A 17066-nucleotide genomic window follows, 5' to 3' on the forward strand; every position below is an offset into this window, starting at 1 on the left:
TCCAGAGACTAAAAAAAAAAAAAAAAAAAAGAAAAAAAGAAAGGAAAAGTCCTTTGCTGCAAGCTGGCAAAGCTTTACTCTTACACAAGTGCTACTCTGATTTCCAGGGGCAGGATTTGGCCTGTGTTTGTTGTCAGTACCTCTTCTGGTTTTTTTATTGTGTCTTAAGATGTGCTATTCATGAATTCCTGTTATCTGGAGATAAGTTTTCTTCAGCTGTGCTCACCAGACTGGGGAAAGAAGGGGAGATTGATATTTAAGGTGTATGTGTTCCTTTTTAGTTAATAATTCTCTTAGTCTGGGTGAACTCAGATTGGTGTTTTATATTCCAGATGATGCCTCTTACCTTAAATTATCAAAATGTGCTGAATTGGATTCTTTCAGCTATGCTGAATTCCTCAATGGACTCTTTTTCAGATTAGTCTTTGATTTTTCATATGTATTTGCAAAGTGGATTGAACCAAACTCTTAAAAGTTGATTTAAATTCTTCTTTCTGAGTGTTCCCATGTAGAGAAACACTTAAAATTTCACTTAACCTCTCTTTGCCTCCTCATCAGTAAAACAAAGATGCCATTACTTGCCTTGTTTCATAGTGGTGATGCTTGCAGAGTCTGTTAGCACCTGTGGAATTTAAATTTCTCTCCTGGGAGCTTTGTAATAGTTCTATATGCTTCTCACAACTGGAGATGGCACTCTTGGGTATTGGCAACTGCACTCAGACCTCCAGTGGAAATGAGGATGGTGATGTTGCATAATGTGATCACTCACATGCACATGTATATTTTTGAGGCTGTATTTGTGTGAAGAGATTTTGATGAGACCAGGATTATGTAGTGATTGTTTTTGGGAATCATGCTACATTGACCTAGGAAAACACTTGTACTGGAATAATTTTCCTCAGAGCAGCCTATGCCATGCTGTGTTTTGAATTCTAGGATAAAGCAGTGCTGATGGCACATCAGTGTTTTAGGTGTAGCTCAACAGAGCTTCACAGTGTCAGGTTTTCTGTTTCTCACTCTGCCCACCCAAGGAGGAAGTCAGAGAGGTGTTGTGTTCCATACAACATCATCCTCAGCAAGAGTGACTGTGTTCTAAGACTGATTTTGCATTGGTCTGCTGGGGAGGACAGTCAATGACTGCCCTTATATCACTTGTTTGTTTATTTATAGTTTCTTCCCTTTCCGTGACTAATGGCAATGTCTTTGTCAGGAATTACAAGTTTTTTTCCCTTTTGCTTTTCTGGTTTTGTCCTCCATCAACCTGGGGTGGGACAGTCAGTGCCTGGGTTGGTGCTTAGTCCCTGCTTGGGGTCAGCCTACCACTCACTTAAGCACAAATATAGATTGAACATGTAAATGGTCCTTTCCCCGTGTTTTGAGTGTGTGTTTGGGGAAAATTAGGCTGGTATGGGTGGCTTTTGACAGAATTAGCTTTGAATGAAGAAATTGTATGAAATTTATATAAGCCTTAAAGCAGGGAATTTAGTAGACAGTTAAAACAACTCCAACCTATATGCAATGTGAAGATGCATGTGTAAAAAATAAAGCACATAAGAAAATTCTTGTAGAACTGGAACATCACTTATTTCCAAAGAAAATATATTTTTTTCTGATTATCCTTTTTCCATTCCCATTTCTGTCTACAAAACCAAAACAATTTGTTAAATTATTCAGGTCATTAAATTTCATGTAAGCTCTGCTTGAAATTGCATTTTCTGGAGGGATTGTATTGCCTTAAGGGAGCTGTAATTCAGCCTCCCTATTTCCACACTCTGTCCTGCAGACCCTTTTTTTAAAATTCTCAACCAGCTGAGCTGCTGTGTCCCAAGGGAGACCTGCCCTCGGGTGTCCTAGGAAGCACAGTGCAGTGTGTGGAGCCTAGCCTGCGGGAGATGAGGAAATTTCATATCTGAGCTCTATTTCCTGAAGTAAGAAATATGATCCTATAGCAAAATGCAGTTTAACATTGAGCTGACTTGGAATTAATTTTGGAAAGATTGGTTTGATGAATAGAAACAGTTTGATTTGGCACTATAAAGGTGTTTTCTTTGTTTTGATTAAATAATGCCTAAGTGTAAGTTTTTGCTGTTTCTAAATTGCTTGGAACTTAATAATTTTGTATTTCTTTTCCCCAGAGCAAAATGTTTTAATTTATGTTGCAGAGCAGGCATTTTCTATGGGGTGGCAATTCCAGGTTTCTCTCAGTTCAGGGGAAGAAAATGTTTTTGTTTTGAAATAGTGCCTTAATTGTAAAATCTCCAGTTTTCAGTAGAATTCAGCTTTTAAAATGAAAACCATCAAAATTTTCATGCAAAATTACACTGGCATGGAAAAAAATGTAATTTGTTAGTGTTCACAAAAACAAGCTGAGCTTCTTCAACTACAAAGCAGGAATTGGAATCAAATGTCTCAGCCTGAGTCAAGGAGGATTTTTCCCTTTTTAATTTTTCTTTTTCCTGTCAGAATTCAGTTTTGGAACATGTGTCCAATTTTCCCTCTATTTTGTTCTATCCTTTTTCAACTAAAGCATTCAAACAACACGATGTCAGAAAATCTGGTACTTTCCCACATCTGCCCCTGCCTCATGTTTCTTCTTAGCACAGCTGGGGCAGCCTGATGGTGCCTCAGAATATCCTCTTGGAAGGGTTTGATGTTTCCTCTGCAGAGCTGTGTCCAACACAGCCCGTGAAACAGCTCGGGATCCAGCCCTGCCTCTCAGGCTCTTGTCTGTGTCTCAACCCCATGGTGTTCCCTGAGTTTCCTCTGTGGCAGTGTGTAGGGGGAAAGTGCTTTTGCAGCTTTTCTTGGGAAGGTTGTGTGTTCAGACTCTCAGATCCTCTCTGGTTTTCAGATTCCCAAGCCATTGTAGGAGTTGTGTTTATTGAATCTGGGGTGTTTTTTCTCAAAAGCAAGTGGGAGCAGAGTGGAAGCTGCCTGGGTTAGTGGTGTGGGAATATTGCCTGTTCTGGGCTCCTGTGGTGAGAGATTTTAGGGACAGGTTGCTGTAGGTGTTACCACTGCCTCAGAAAATTCCTGCTATTTCCTGGGACTGTGTGTAAGACACTGCTCAAGGGATGCTTGTGCTTTCTGTGCATCATCAAGTAGAGATCTATGTTAGTCAGTCATCCTGGGCAAAAATCCAGAAAAGTCATACTAAACAACATGCTTTTACTAAGAATTTATACCCAGAAGCTGAGTAGCATTCAGCTCACTTCTGTAAAGCTGTTGTTATCCTGGGATTTTCAGGGTGGTAATAGATAACTGACGTCTTCAAAAATGTAGGGCATAGGAGATCTGGGGAGAGACACACAAAGAGCTGGGAGAGTATGGATGCTGCCTTTAGTTGTAATTGCAATTTAGGGTAGAAGTAAGGTAGAATATGTTGAAATTTGACCAAGACACAGATTTTATTTATAATATTTAGGAATTAATCCCGATCTACTGAACTCAGCTGCCTTCAGTGTGCTTAGACTTTGAAACTCAAACTTTGTGCAACCTCATCACAGCTGTGAGCAGTACGAGAGGTGCAATTTCAGGCAGGGCAGGGCTTGTGCTATAGTGCATGACTTCCTAGAGAGTCTTGAGAGGAATTCTGGCTTAGTGCCTGTAGAATTATAGGGAACAACCTAAAAATGTCATTCTCATTGGGTTTTAGCTGGGAGAAGGCTGCCCTGCTGGGTGTAAGTGGTGGAGGCACACAAACCATACAAACCTTGGTTGCTGCAGCTTGCAGCTGGCTCTTCCCCCTTTGTGTGGGAAGGTGTGTGCAGGGTTTAGACTGCATTAAAAAGATGTTAGCCTTATTTCCTCATAGCACAGCATTGGTTTCAGCTGACATGGACTTGCATATGCTGACTCAAATCTGCCTGGCAGGTTTCTTTTCACACCCTGCTGAAAGCAGCTTGGCTATTATCTTCTTCCTAAAGGTCTCTGCATGGGGAAATAAAGGGAAAAAATGCAATAGGGGATGGTTAAAGTGAATGCAGGAGAGGGAGGGATGCTTGGAGGATCTATTCTAAAGTCATTAAGATGGGCACTGACTGCATAGTCACGTACCAAGGTCCCTTACAATTTGAACAGGTTTTTTTCCTGGTATTATGCTGACAGTAAACGAGTGCTGCAGCAGCTGTGATATTGATTAATCCTTTGGCATTTTTCTGCAAAGCTTTAAACTTTGCTCTCTCTCACAGCTGGAGCAGATGTGAGGGAAACTGGCCTGTGCTTGAATCCTGCAAGGAGGAAATGATGCTGAAATGTTAAAATGATGCAAAACAAAAATGAAGAGGTGCCCTGGAGCTCTTCCTTGAGGCTGGTCCTGTAGAATCCAAGGGAATGAGCTGTATGACATTAGTTATGCTAAAAAGGCAAGGAGCAGATTCTCAAATGCTCTTACTTTCCCTCTATTCCCTCATTCCACGTGAGCCTGGGAGCTTGCACAGAGGCTCCCATGCTATCAGAATGCATAACTGCCTTTCTGGAGAGAAGGACATTGGGCAGTATAGCTTGTAGCTAGGAGGATTACATTTACCTGGGATATCTGAGGTCACAGCTCCAGGTAGATCAGAGGGAAAGTATATTCCTCTGTGGCCCCCCATGTAATGCTTAACTTCCTCTCTCCCATCCTCAGTTTTGCAGGGGCATGACTTAGGAGTGTTTTCTCCAGAAGTCAGGGAGTCCTGGGGCCTCTAACTGTCCTTGGACCTGTGAAATCTGAGGTCACAGCACTACGTAGATCAGAGGCAAAGTATATTCCTCTGTGGCCCCCAGTGTACTGCTTAACTCGCTCTCCCCCAACCTCAGTTTTGCAGGGGCATGACTCAGGGGTGTTTTCTCCAGAAAGTCAGGGAGTCCTGGGGCCTCTAACTGTCCTTGAGCACTAAAGATCTGACTGAAGGTCTGTCTTGCTCAGTGCATAAGCAGAATGTCACACTACATGTTCCTCTTACCCCTGTGGGAAGGTGATGGCATGTGGGAATTCCCATGCTGTGGAGCCAGTGACAGCAGATGGAGAAAACAAAGCTGACTCTAGGCAAGATGGACTGTTTTGGTGGATGGGGATCTACATAAAAAAACTTGTCAGTTCTTTCTGTGGAGACCGAATAATTAATGATAGAATGTTGAGAGACAAAAGAAATTGACAAAAGAAAAGTAATTTTGGATTGAACTATTGAATTAACAAGGGTGCATTTGATTCCATCCCTGAATTTGAATAATCATAGTTGCAGAGAGGTCAGCTCACAAAGTCTGATTAATTCCTGGTGGCATGTTTTATTTCAAATGCAAAACATTTTGGGATTAAAGTAAATGTTACTGGTTATACAATTCACTAAGCTAATGATTTCCCATTTTATTTTTTAAACCTACTTTATCCTATAATACTGCAACGTTAATGAATAAATGCTCAGCTCTCCATTAGGTGGTTTCAGATGCCCTGTGTATTGTTACAAAATCTAACACCAACCTTTTTTTTTTCTCCTCTTTTCCCTTTCTCTCTCACTCCCTCCCTTTCCCCTCTCTAGGTGATTCTCATTCTGACAAAGCTCTACGACTTCAACCTGGGGAGTGTTACGGAGAGCTCACTGTGGAGGTACGTGGAACGTGGAATCACAGCACCTGGTGTGGAGGGCTGCACTGCGTCTGGGGGCTGACCCGGGCTGTGGGCAGGGGGGAGTGTCTGAGTTCATCACAGGAGGAGCTGGGAAAGAATCTGAGACAAATGGAGCTGCTCTTTGGAAAAGGGATGCAAGATTAGGACACATTGCTTAATGAAGTGGGGTCTGCAGACAGGAGGGTTTCATCATGTAATGGCACTTCCCTGACACGCAGAGGAGCTTGGTTTCCTTCTCACCTTTGAGTGTCCTTAAACAAGTCACTGCCTTCCTCTCTCTACTGTGAGGCTGGCAATGAGAACAGGCTCTAGAGATGGGTACACACTTGCTAGAACTGTGTCCAAGAAGGAATTAAACACAGTGCATGATACAATCTTAGCTGATTCCAGCCTTGTTCCTCACCCTTGTGAGCTAAGATTGACATCTTGGTAATGACTCTGTGTTGGGCTGTAAGGAGAGTAGCTGCTGAAGGACTGGAGATCCCACAGTGTCTTCTCCACTGTGAATGTACTTGGATGGGGTCACACAGCTGCCATATTCCTAGTCTAGCATGGGAAATGGACTGTCCTGCCCTGGGGAAACATGCTTCTAGACAGAGGGTGTGTTTGGAAGTGTATGTCTGCATTTAAAATAAAGAAATAACCTAAAATCCCCTCAGTCCCCAAACTCAGCCCTATAAACAGGTCAGTTTCTTCATGTTGGAAATCACCAAATTGTTTCATCCTGCCTGTGGAGTGGTATGCCTTTAACAGAATTGCTATCAGGTGTTTTTTTACCCTAGGTACATTAAAATAAAAAAAAAAAAAGAAAAAAAGAGGCAGCTATGGGCTGGTGAGACTAAGTGCTTTGTTTTAGATTTACCTGGTGTATTATAGCTATTGTGAAACCTGCTTAAAGTGTAGTTGGTGGAATGGTCAGTGCACTGTAGCCATTGCTTGGGTGTGAGCCCTTCCTGGCAGATGGTCTCTTGTACTTCTTTCTTCACAAGTGATTTAAAAGCCCATGTTTGAAGTAGGCTTTGGCCATTTGCTGAAGGTTTATTTCTGTAAATGTATTTAAGGGTTAATTGTTCAGTAGAGCTCTTGAAACTTCTCAATTTGAACAGTACTTAAGAAGCCTAATTGCACTGCACCATGGTAATCTGCAAAAGTATAAATAACCATGCAGCTAATAAGAGAGAACAGTAATTTCCACTTACCCTGGTACTTTTCAAGGTATTAATACCTTAAAAAAACTTTTGCCTCTTTACATAGCAAGTACAAATGCCACAGTGATTGTACTTTAAAAGTAATTGCCAATCTGCCCTGCATAAATAATGTAACAAACCGGCGAACCTTGTCTTAATCCTGAGCTCGCAGCATCACCTGAGCTCTGCAGAAAGGTAATAGCAGCACCCCTTTTGGAGGCTTCTCAAAGTGATAGAAATGTAATTAATCATCAATACAATTGAAAGCATCTAGCATTTGGTCAGCTGGGAAAACTCACTGCTTTGTGTGAGCGTGTTCTGGAACACTTCTGCAGCTGGTCTCCAGTGAAATAGGGGCCAGTGAAGGGGCCTGGAGATTCAGAGAGGTTGAGAAGTTAGAACTTCTCATGTTCTTTTCCTAGGTCTGTGAGGAAAGCTCAGGGTAAGTGCTAGTAGGTAGATCTCCTGGGCTCTAAACCTTATTTTCTGCTTGGAATATTCAGGAATAAGCCATGTTTTACTTGACAGGGGAGTGTGGAATCTTGGAAAGCATCTATGAGTTCCTCTGCAAAGGACATTGTAGAAATGCAAATAGATACTAAGTGTAAGAAATAAGCCAGAGAAATACTCCTTTTCTTGGGATTTCCTGTTCTATTTGCACATTCAGATCTCTGAATCTTTTCATTATTTAAATTGGTGTTTTTCAATATTTTCTTTTCGTTTTTGAGACTCTGAAAATTTTAAAAGGAGGATTTGTCTTTGCAGAATGAATATAAGCCTCCTGGCAAGAAGTTTGCTTTCTTTAGTTACTTTTTATAGACTCTTTGAGCCCCCAGACGGATCACAAACTGAATGCAACTTCAACTATGTATCAAAAGATGATCTGTACATTTCCAAGGGGTTTATTTTTTTTCCTGTGTTCTAGAAATACAACTAAGCCAGGAGCCCTGCCCGTCTGAGCTGTGGTGCTGTGTGATATCCATCCTGACCACTTGGCAAATGCAGTTGCCTTCAAAAGAGAGGAGTGTGGCTTTTGTGGCAGAGAGCAATGAATTACACAGCAGAGGATGCTGAGATGGAGCAGAGTGCAATGCAATCTCCAAATGCCATCTTGCCTCCACCTGCTCCGTGCATTAAAATCTCCTCCTCAGTTCCCCCTGGGTTTATAGCATGAGAGGCTTCTTTTAATGGGAAACTGAATTGCCATATAAAAAGAATTTCTAATCCCTGCATCTAAATACAAAAACAAGTAAATCAATAGGAAAACATCCTGAATGTAATTAAAAAATGGAGTGAGAGCAGCAGAGGAAGAGAGGAGAATTAGAAGTTACATTTGAAAACTGCTCCTGTATCAGGCTGGTATGAGCTTAGACAGGGGAAATTCTAGTCAGCATTTGAATGCAGGAACACAGACATTGCTCTAATATCCAAATTCATGGTTCTGGGGCTCAAACAATCACAAAAAAGGTCTTTATTGCTACTGAAGCAGCCAGCCTTGAAGCAGCCAGCTTCAAGGAAAAAACACACTACCCACACACCTTCTCTTCCTTGTGAATGCCACATCTCTTCTTCGTCACAGGAGATACCTGTCAGTTGTGGTTTAGATTTTTGTTTTTCCCACTGAGTTGAGTGGAGGTGATAATTTTCCTCCTATGAAAGGAAGCTACTTTATTGCTGCTTTACTCTTTGTGATGGTGTGAGTTGTTTATGAATTTCCAGAGAGATGTCTTTTTCATAGGTCCACAAATATAACAGTAAAAATTATTTAAGCTTTTAGATATGCAAACCTTTCATCAGGTTTCATTGCCTTGTGAATTATCTGTGTAGTTGAGTCCTGCCTACTTTAAATAAAAAAATTAATTAAGACATGGCCATATGCTTTCTGTAGAATTTTGTCACCCCACTAACATCTTTTCTCCATCAACAAAAGGAAAAAAAATTCCCTTTAAATCTGTAAACTTATGTGGTTTTGATTTGAAGTGCTGTTGGAGCACCTCTAATTCCCAGACTCTCTATAGGCCGGGATCCCTGCATCAAATTTCATTGTCCATGAGGAACTGTAAGCATGCAGGAGTGATCTGTATGAAATATGAACTCTCTCTTTAAAGAGTAGGTGTCAGGAAATGCATAGGAATTGTTTAAGCTGTACAGTATTGAGATAGAGTTGTGCGAACATTCTGGATAAGTATTTAAAGTTGATAATTGCAGTATTTAAAATGTTTTCAACTGTTTCAACCAGTGTGTATTGAGCAGTTTCTTTCTTCTAAGATAACTGGAATAAAAGGTTTTCCATTGTTGCCTGCTTTAGTACTCAGAAATGTATTCATTTATTTTATTTATTTGGATTGCAGTCGCTAAAAAGACAGCTTCCCTCTCAAGGGAGTTCTCAGTCTCAGGTGAAGACAGAGAGACAACAGGGTGATCCAGAACACAGGAGAGGCACAAGTGAGCAAGCAGCTATTTATGATCAATGCCACAGCCATGACTGCATCACATCAGCTAATTGGGCAGTGGGGAGCAGTTTAGATTTTCTTCCAAAGTGCAAGCACTTGCATGTGTCAGCACTTAGTCCCTGCTACCATTTTACCCACCTCAGATAGGTCCCCTGGAGTTCCCCTCCTCTGGCTGTTTTCCTGGCTGAATTATCTGATTGTACATAATGCTGGCCCGTGTATTAACCCAAAATTGTGACTATTTATGTTTAAGAGGCTAGAATGCTGATGAAGAAATTTATATATATATATATATATATTCTTGTTTATTAACCAAGAAATTGTCTCCATGGCAGCAGTCAAAAATCCCCAAGCTTTTTTTTTTACTCTTGCGGCTGCTGTGTCTAAAGAGGTTATTCTGTTGTCTCAGCCTCTTTGTTGAGTTTAGGAAAAAACCCTTTCAGCTTTTTAATAGAGGCAGCTGCAAAATGCAGCAGCTGCAACCCTAGTTTGGAGCAGAGAGGAGTAAAACCCCCCAGCTTGGTTGCAGGCTGCTTCATGTCGTGCATTGCTGTTCATTCAGCTCTGTTTGAAATACCAGAGAGCTTCACGTTGTTTCCTCCCATGGAATTGCCTCTTAAACCTCCCACAGTCCCCAGAGACCCTCAGCATGTGCTAGTGTACCTCTAGCATTGCAAAAATTTCCCAGCTCATGCTGATTTCTGTGTTCTAGGTTTGTGTGTGGCATGTAGAGCTGGCTTCATAGGGCTGCTCTAGGTGGGAAAGGGTGAATGCGGTGTGATGTGAACCTTATCACTCTCTACAACTCCCTGAAAGGTGGTTGTGGTCAGGTGGGGTTGGTCTCTTTCTCTAGGCAGCAACTGACAGAACCAGAGGACACAGTCTGAAGCCAAGGGAAATATAGGTTAGTTACTAGGAAAACATTTTTCATGTAAAGAGTGATAAAGTTCTGGAATGGTCTGTCCAGGGAGGTGGTGGAGTCACCATCCCTGGATGTGTTTAAAAAAAGACTGGATGTGGCACTCAGTGCCATGGTTTAGTTGAGGTGTTAGGACATGGCTTGAACTCTGATCTTTAAGATCTCGTCCAAGCTAGTGATTCTGTGAAGTGGCCTTTGGGAACTGAGGCTTAGTCTGATTGCTCCAAATGTAGCAGCTGCTTAGACTGGTGAGTAAAGAAGTCAGGGATCAAGAGATTCAAAAAGCATGACTCAGATTTCCATATCATCCTCTGTGAAACAAGCTAAACCTGAAATAGGTCATGACAGAGTTTTCTTAAGAGTGTTTCTATCCCAGTGTCAATACATTATTTAGACTGTATTATGAATGGCAAATTCTGGTTTGTGCCACAACCTCTTGTTTGGTACTGGTTTGGCTCCACTGGGCCATTGCAGTTTTCCTGGAGTTTGCTGTATTGAAATGCAGTCTCCATGACCAGCAGCTGACACCTCCTCTCAGTATTGTCAAATTTGATTACATTTATAATTTTCCACTTTTATGCTGATGACATGCATCTTCGATATGTGCTATTTTCTGGATGATTGTATTCAGGCGTAAAATTAATGGAGCTGATTTTCAAAGTAGTAATGCTTCCCATTATTGCATCTTCTTTGGCACTTTTTAATAATGCTGCAAAGTGCAGAAATCCTGTGCTGATGAGGAGAAGGGTTTCTTGTATCTGCAGTGAGCCATCATCAGGGCATTGAGGGAAAGAGCCAACTGTGTGTGCAGGCACCCTGATCTCTTTTGGATTTGAAAACCATGCCAACCAAAAGTTTGGCATCTCTACTGTTGCATTTGGCTAGAATGTATAAATAACTTAATGATGGTGATTTTTTGAGGCTATGGGAGCTAGCTATGAAAATTTTTGTGGTTGGGAGCTGTTAGGTGCAGACTATGTTTGCTGAAGAACCAGAGGAGTGGGGAACCACAGCAGATGACCACAGTGTGGGATGAGAGTTGTTCCTCAAGTCTCCCAGCTCCCTGAGTTGCAATCAGTGCACACCTTCAGCAAAATCCCAGAATGATGCAGTTCTTAACCTCCAGTACTCTTGATGATTAGTTTCCCCACAGTGGGAAACAGTTTACCCTGGTCCAGTTCAGCCTGGCTAGAGGTCATAAATGCCATAGATGTCATCTTGGCATGGTAACCACTCTGGAACCCTTTGGGGCAAGCACAGTAACTGCATATTGGCCCACTCCTGCGGTAGCTGCTGCCAAATGAAGATGGAGGCCCTTAGTTTAACAGTGTGATCTAAACAAATATTTAATTGTGGATGTCAGGAAATCTACTGAAGGGATGGTTCAGATTTGCTTGGGCTGTGTATAGCTGAATGGGATGATTCATGGTAATAAAAAAAAATAAATTCAAGGAGTTAAACAGAATGAACTGGAGGTTCAGCCCTCCTCCAATGCACCAGAGTCCCAGATAGTGTCCAGAGCATACATTCTTTGCAGTTCAAACTAGAAGGAGATGCTGTCATTACAAGAAAAGGACAGTGTGAGTTAAAAACTGTTTTAAATGTCTGTTTTGGGAACCAATAGTAGCAAATTATTAGGCTTATCTTAAATTCAGGGCTATGCTTTAGGATTAGGCAAAATCAGTAATAGTAATAAAGATAAGACTTCATTTTTTAATATTTTTTAAGTATAAAACTAACTTCTGTAGAGAAGTTTCATTTGTCTCCTTCCCAATGTTTCCCTAGCCTTGTTATATCCCACAGGATTTTCCAAAAAGAGAATAGTAGTGTTCACACCTTTGCTTTCTGGTGGTTCCTTGCTGTAATTGTGTTAATGTTGTCTCAGAGATGGTGGAGACCAAGGGGGCCACTGCAAAATCATGTGAAAAGTATTATCCCAGCTAATGAATCTAAAAGCTTTTGTATGTGTCTTGGGGTGGTGTGTGGTTTGAAGTCCCACCTTTGCTTATTAAGATGTCTTAGTCCTCTTGTTTCATGAAGCTCATTTGTCTTTTGTGAGCCAGCCTGCTGACTGGTCCATTTGTTGTGTCTCTTAATTGCTTCATTAGTGACCTTTCTGTGGGGGTGGGAATGTCATCAGACAGGGGGCCTTTTGGATTTATTAATTTTTTGTTTGCCAAGGAAGCTCTGAGACTAATTGCCAAGGCTTCCCAGAAGATACTAGTTTACAAATTTTAACGACACTTTTGATTTATTAATGTGCTACCCCCTGCATCTGCTCATCCCTATTCCTTGGTGAAATTCCTTCTGAGTTGGAGAGAATGAATAAAAACAGAACTGCAGATTGTAATGGTGTTTTAGATAGTCTGCTATTTTAAAAATAAATGCTCATGCTTTATTTATTTATATCTCTGTGAATCTCTGAAGAGGTAAATCTTGTCTTTGGCTGTGTTCTGCCCCAGAACCTTGTTTTGGTGTTGCATGGTGGGAGCATAGGCATTCACATTTTCATGTGCAGGTAACTCCTATCCAACCTGTGCTGCACATCCCCACTCTGTGGCCCATTCACACAGCTTTTGCAGCTTGAAAATGGGGCTGAAGTTGTTTATGTTTAAATGTGTGGATGTGAGAGGACTGGGCTGGTCACTGACAGTGGGTGCTGCAGATGTGTTTGGGTGGGGAAGGTGCACTTTGAATATATCTAGAGAGGTTGTGTGTTTGTACATATGTGTTGATCTTATAGCTAAAACTGGGCTACTGGGATGCTCCTTTTAATAAGTAGACCTGGGAACTTTTGGATACATCTTGTTTTCTGGCTGAATACAGGGAAGAAAAAGGAAAAGGCAATTTATCAAATTCCTAACTTTGAGGAAATGTTGGGATGAAAGTTGAATTCCAAACAAAATGTACAGAGAAAAAAAACATGCTGTGTTTTTCTTTAATTTTCTACAATTCAGGTAAGAGCCCCAGCCATCTCTCCTGAATTATTTATATTCTACAAAAGAGCTGCAACAGGAGATACTGAGAATCTCTCCAGGGAGAGACTCATTCTAATCTTATGTGTGGAAGATCCAAGTTCAAGCCCTTGCTCTGAATAAGTATAAAGGGAAATGCTTTTTTATTCCTCAAGTAATTACATTGTGTAACTCATTGCTACAGGATGCTGTGAGGCAGAAATAATAAAAGCATAAATGGATTTCAAAAGGAGACTCAGTGAATTAATGGAGGATATTTCTGCTGGTGGCTGAATAACATAATAGTGTTTTATAGCAATGAAGGAACAGACAAGTCTACAAGTTTTGAATCAGTTGCAGAAACACCTTTTTTTTTTTGGTTATCTATTTGTCAGCAATGAGCTATTCATGCTTTAAGTTTTCTAATGGAATTGCTGGAATTGTGCTCGAAATGTGATATTCCACGGTATTTTAGTGGGTTTTGGATCTGGAGATCTCTAAGTCCAGAGAACTGGATGACAGACCCTGGGAAGAAATCATGCTGTCTTTTATCTCTTTCATATACTTCCCCAAGAATATTCTGTGGCAGATTAACAGGTAACACAAATATTTGTAATTTGGTGTGTCTACTGTGACCATCTTACTCAAACAAGGGATTTGAGTCTTCTGTATCACAAGTGGGATCTCCATCAGTTGGTGTCTCTTGGATGCTACCATATTTTGTAAGTAAAGATGTTTCATTGGCCTGGAAGTACTGTTTGAAAAAAAAAACACCAAAAAACCCAAGACGAAATAAAAAACAAAACCAAACAACCAAAAATATCTTTGGCATAATTTAATTTTAAGCTAGTCCTTTTTGGCACTCAGCTGGGTCAATGGGCACTTACACCTGTTCTGATCTCTAGTCATTCCATTCCAGAAAACTAGATAATAAAATGGGAAATTTAGAGAATTTAATGCCAAAATATATTTCTGGTGTAGATTTATAAGCATTAGGAGCTCAGTGTGAACTAATGAAATTTGTTATGGAAAAAAATGAAGTGTTCTAGGAAGCTGGAAGAATATGCTTGTCTCTGTGTTCTCAACTAATATAAGCTATATTTATTATAGCATTTCTGTCCTTATTGGTCAATTTCTTTGATTATGGCTCCTGAAAGAAGGTGACATCCTATCTCATCAGCAATGAATTTCGAGCTCTGGTCATGTTCCAGAGCATTTAGTTCTGAGGCTTTGGTGGAGCAGGTCAGAGGAAGCTTTGCCAAGAGCAAATGTGCTTTTGAAGCCTCGCTGTCCCTATGAAGTCATCTTGTCAGGGCTGCCAGGTAAAGTGTGTTTGTAGTGTTTTGCCGACTTGTTTAGAAGCAGCAAGGCATCACCCAGGAGGGAGTCTGTAGCCAAGAACCTGCTGTTGCAGATCCTGTGGGTGTTGTGACTGTTGCTGCATCAGCAGAGCCGCACCTGTTAACAGGAATTGGCTCCTCCATCGCTTCTTTTATCGTTTGGAGCAGCAATTCCACTGCTCTCATTAAAGAGCTGCTCCTTTTGTTGAGTTATCTAATCTTACATTCTAATGAGATCTGGATGTTGACTGCAAAACTTTTTGCAGGAAGCCACACGTAAAGATGAATTTGTTTTGACCTTACTAATGTCTTTTTCTGATCACTCTTTGCTGTGCAGAGGAGTTTCGTTGGCACAGATTAGTAGCGAACGCATTCAATGGGAATCTCTGCCAGCAGTAATGAAAACCACACATTAAATTTGCTTATAAATATGCAAATAGATAGGTGAAAAATAAAACTTTCTTAATAAATTACATAAGAGTTTCCATACTGAGTCTCATCTACTAGGATTGAGAAAGGAGGTGGCCAGAAAATAGTATGTTAAAAATCTTAAAGTGTTATGTGGTATGGACAGGGTCTCATTAAAGTGAGTGGGTAGAACATCTCGTATGAGGCAAGGCTGAGAGAGCTCTTTGGTCTGGAGAAGGGAAGTCCTGGACTGGGACTGGTGGATTGCCTCAATGTGTGCAAATTCTTCAAAGCAGGGGGGAAAGAAGATGGAGTCACGCTCCTTTAAGTGTCTGCCCAGTGACAGGACAACAGACAATGCATGGGCACAAACTGAAACTCGGGATCTTCCCTCTGAACATGATGGAAAACATTTTTTACTGTGTAAGTGACTGAACACTGGCTGAGTTGTCCAAGCAGGTTGTGGTGTGTCCATCCTTGGACATATTTGAAAGCCTGATCTGAACTGATCCTGGGCAAATATCTTCCAGGTGGCCCTGCTTGAGCAGGAGGTTGGATCAGATGAGCTCCTATGATTCCTTCCAACCTCAGCAATTCTTTGGTTCCAAGAAGAATAAAGAAGCATTGATCTAATGTTCAGAGCCAGTAGAAGAATGTGGTTCTCAGGACAATATGTAGTTAATCTGTGCATCTCCTTGCTGGAGCCTGTTTTTACCCATGTTTTAGGTGGGTTCCTAGAATCAGACAAAAAAATCTTCCAAGAATTGTAGTACATGTGAAGACTTAATCTGTGGCTCTGAAAGTTCCCTAGCTCTGATCAGTCAGACAGAGATAGATACTGGCAGATATTCTCCAGGCACTCAGGCCTGCATGAGGAGCTCCAGGTCCTTGCACAGAACATCTCCCTGTTGGTGCCACCTCGTGCTTGCTGCAGTGCTGCAGGGCAGTGCCCCTTTCCACATTGAAGGTGGGCTTTGTATTGCCTTACAAGATTTCTCTTGAGCCAAGCTGTTCTTTTCCTTTCTCTTCCCATCTTCTTCCTCCCTTGGCTTTTCTGTTCTTTCCAATTAGGCTTCAGATCAAACCATAAATCTTGGGTGCTTTGTACAGCAACTTGTAGAATTTAGTAATTTAGTACTTTAACATGGTTGTGTCTGTTTATATTGATGTTTTATTATGTTGTGGTGGTTTCTTTCTTTTTTTTTCCCCCAGATGCGCTGCCATTTTATAATGGCTATAAATAGTCAGAAGGATGGAGAAAAGCTGTTAAAAAGCTTGTAAGAAATCCTTCCATCTTTCTTTTAGTATGGTCTGTCTGTTTCATTATGTCCATGGTGGATTCATTAGGCTTCTAATGAAGTCAAAAGTGCCCATATGAAGTGGTCATTTCTCCAAATAATATTTACAAAGGGCTACATTTTCCCAGCCTGGATGGCAGTCTTTGATTTATTTACTTACCACGTGTGCTTCATCTGTAAAATCTGTCAGCCAGTTCTTTTACAGTATATGCCTGACCAAGTGAAAATGAAAGCTCTTGTAAACTACTAGATCATGAGAAGCTAGTGCATTTTTACATTTAGGATTTCTGCCTCTGAATAAAAACTGTAGAGGACTAGCGAGGCCTTTCTGTAACCAGATTGCTTGGCCTTGTTTCTGGGTGTTTGAAGGCCAGTTACTTTAGAAAATTGACTCCATAAATATTCATAGTCAGTTATATCCAGTTTTCCTGATATTGCTGTCCAGATGCCTGAATCAAGCAGCAGACTAGCAGCTGGGCATTCAGCATCCTGCAGGTCAGGTCAGCCATGCAAAAATATGGTGGTGTATTGGAAAGGATGGGTTGATGATAAATCCAAGAATATCCTTTGGCCTCTGTAACAGGACTGTTACATGCTGTTTTCTGGATCTTGTAGTCTAGCTCAGGATATCTGTGAGCAAGATGATAGTAGGAGATGGGTAACAGGAAGATGGCTGGGCTGTTAATACAGCTGTTACTGCCAAGCCTTACCCCAAAATCAGGTAGTTTGTCCAGGGTTGAGAGATGCACAGTGAACTGACCTGGGTGAGTTCTGGTGTGTTCAAAATGCAGCAATCTCCAGCTATCTGTAAATACTGCCAGGAGTGCAGGGCCCTCTTTTTACAAAAAGTCCTGGAAGTTCCAAAGGTGCTTGGGGAGAAGTACACAGAAAGAAAGAAC

General features: G+C 41.2%; 1 protein-coding gene across 1 annotated transcript in view; it reads left to right on the forward strand.

Annotated features, from left to right (window-relative positions):
- SORCS3 (sortilin related VPS10 domain containing receptor 3) overlaps window positions 1-17066 on the forward strand; it is a 263846-nt gene that overhangs the window by 77722 nt on the left and 169058 nt on the right. Inside the window, 1 exon segment of the mRNA XM_039709347.1 lies at window positions 5520-5587. Coding sequence (XP_039565281.1) covers window positions 5520-5587 — 68 coding nt within the window.

The sequence above is a fragment of the Passer montanus genome, unplaced genomic scaffold, assembly GCF_014805655.1.
Source record: "Passer montanus isolate IOZ18808 unplaced genomic scaffold, ASM1480565v1 scaffold21, whole genome shotgun sequence".
In the NCBI taxonomy this organism is placed as follows: Eukaryota; Metazoa; Chordata; class Aves; order Passeriformes; family Passeridae; genus Passer; species Passer montanus.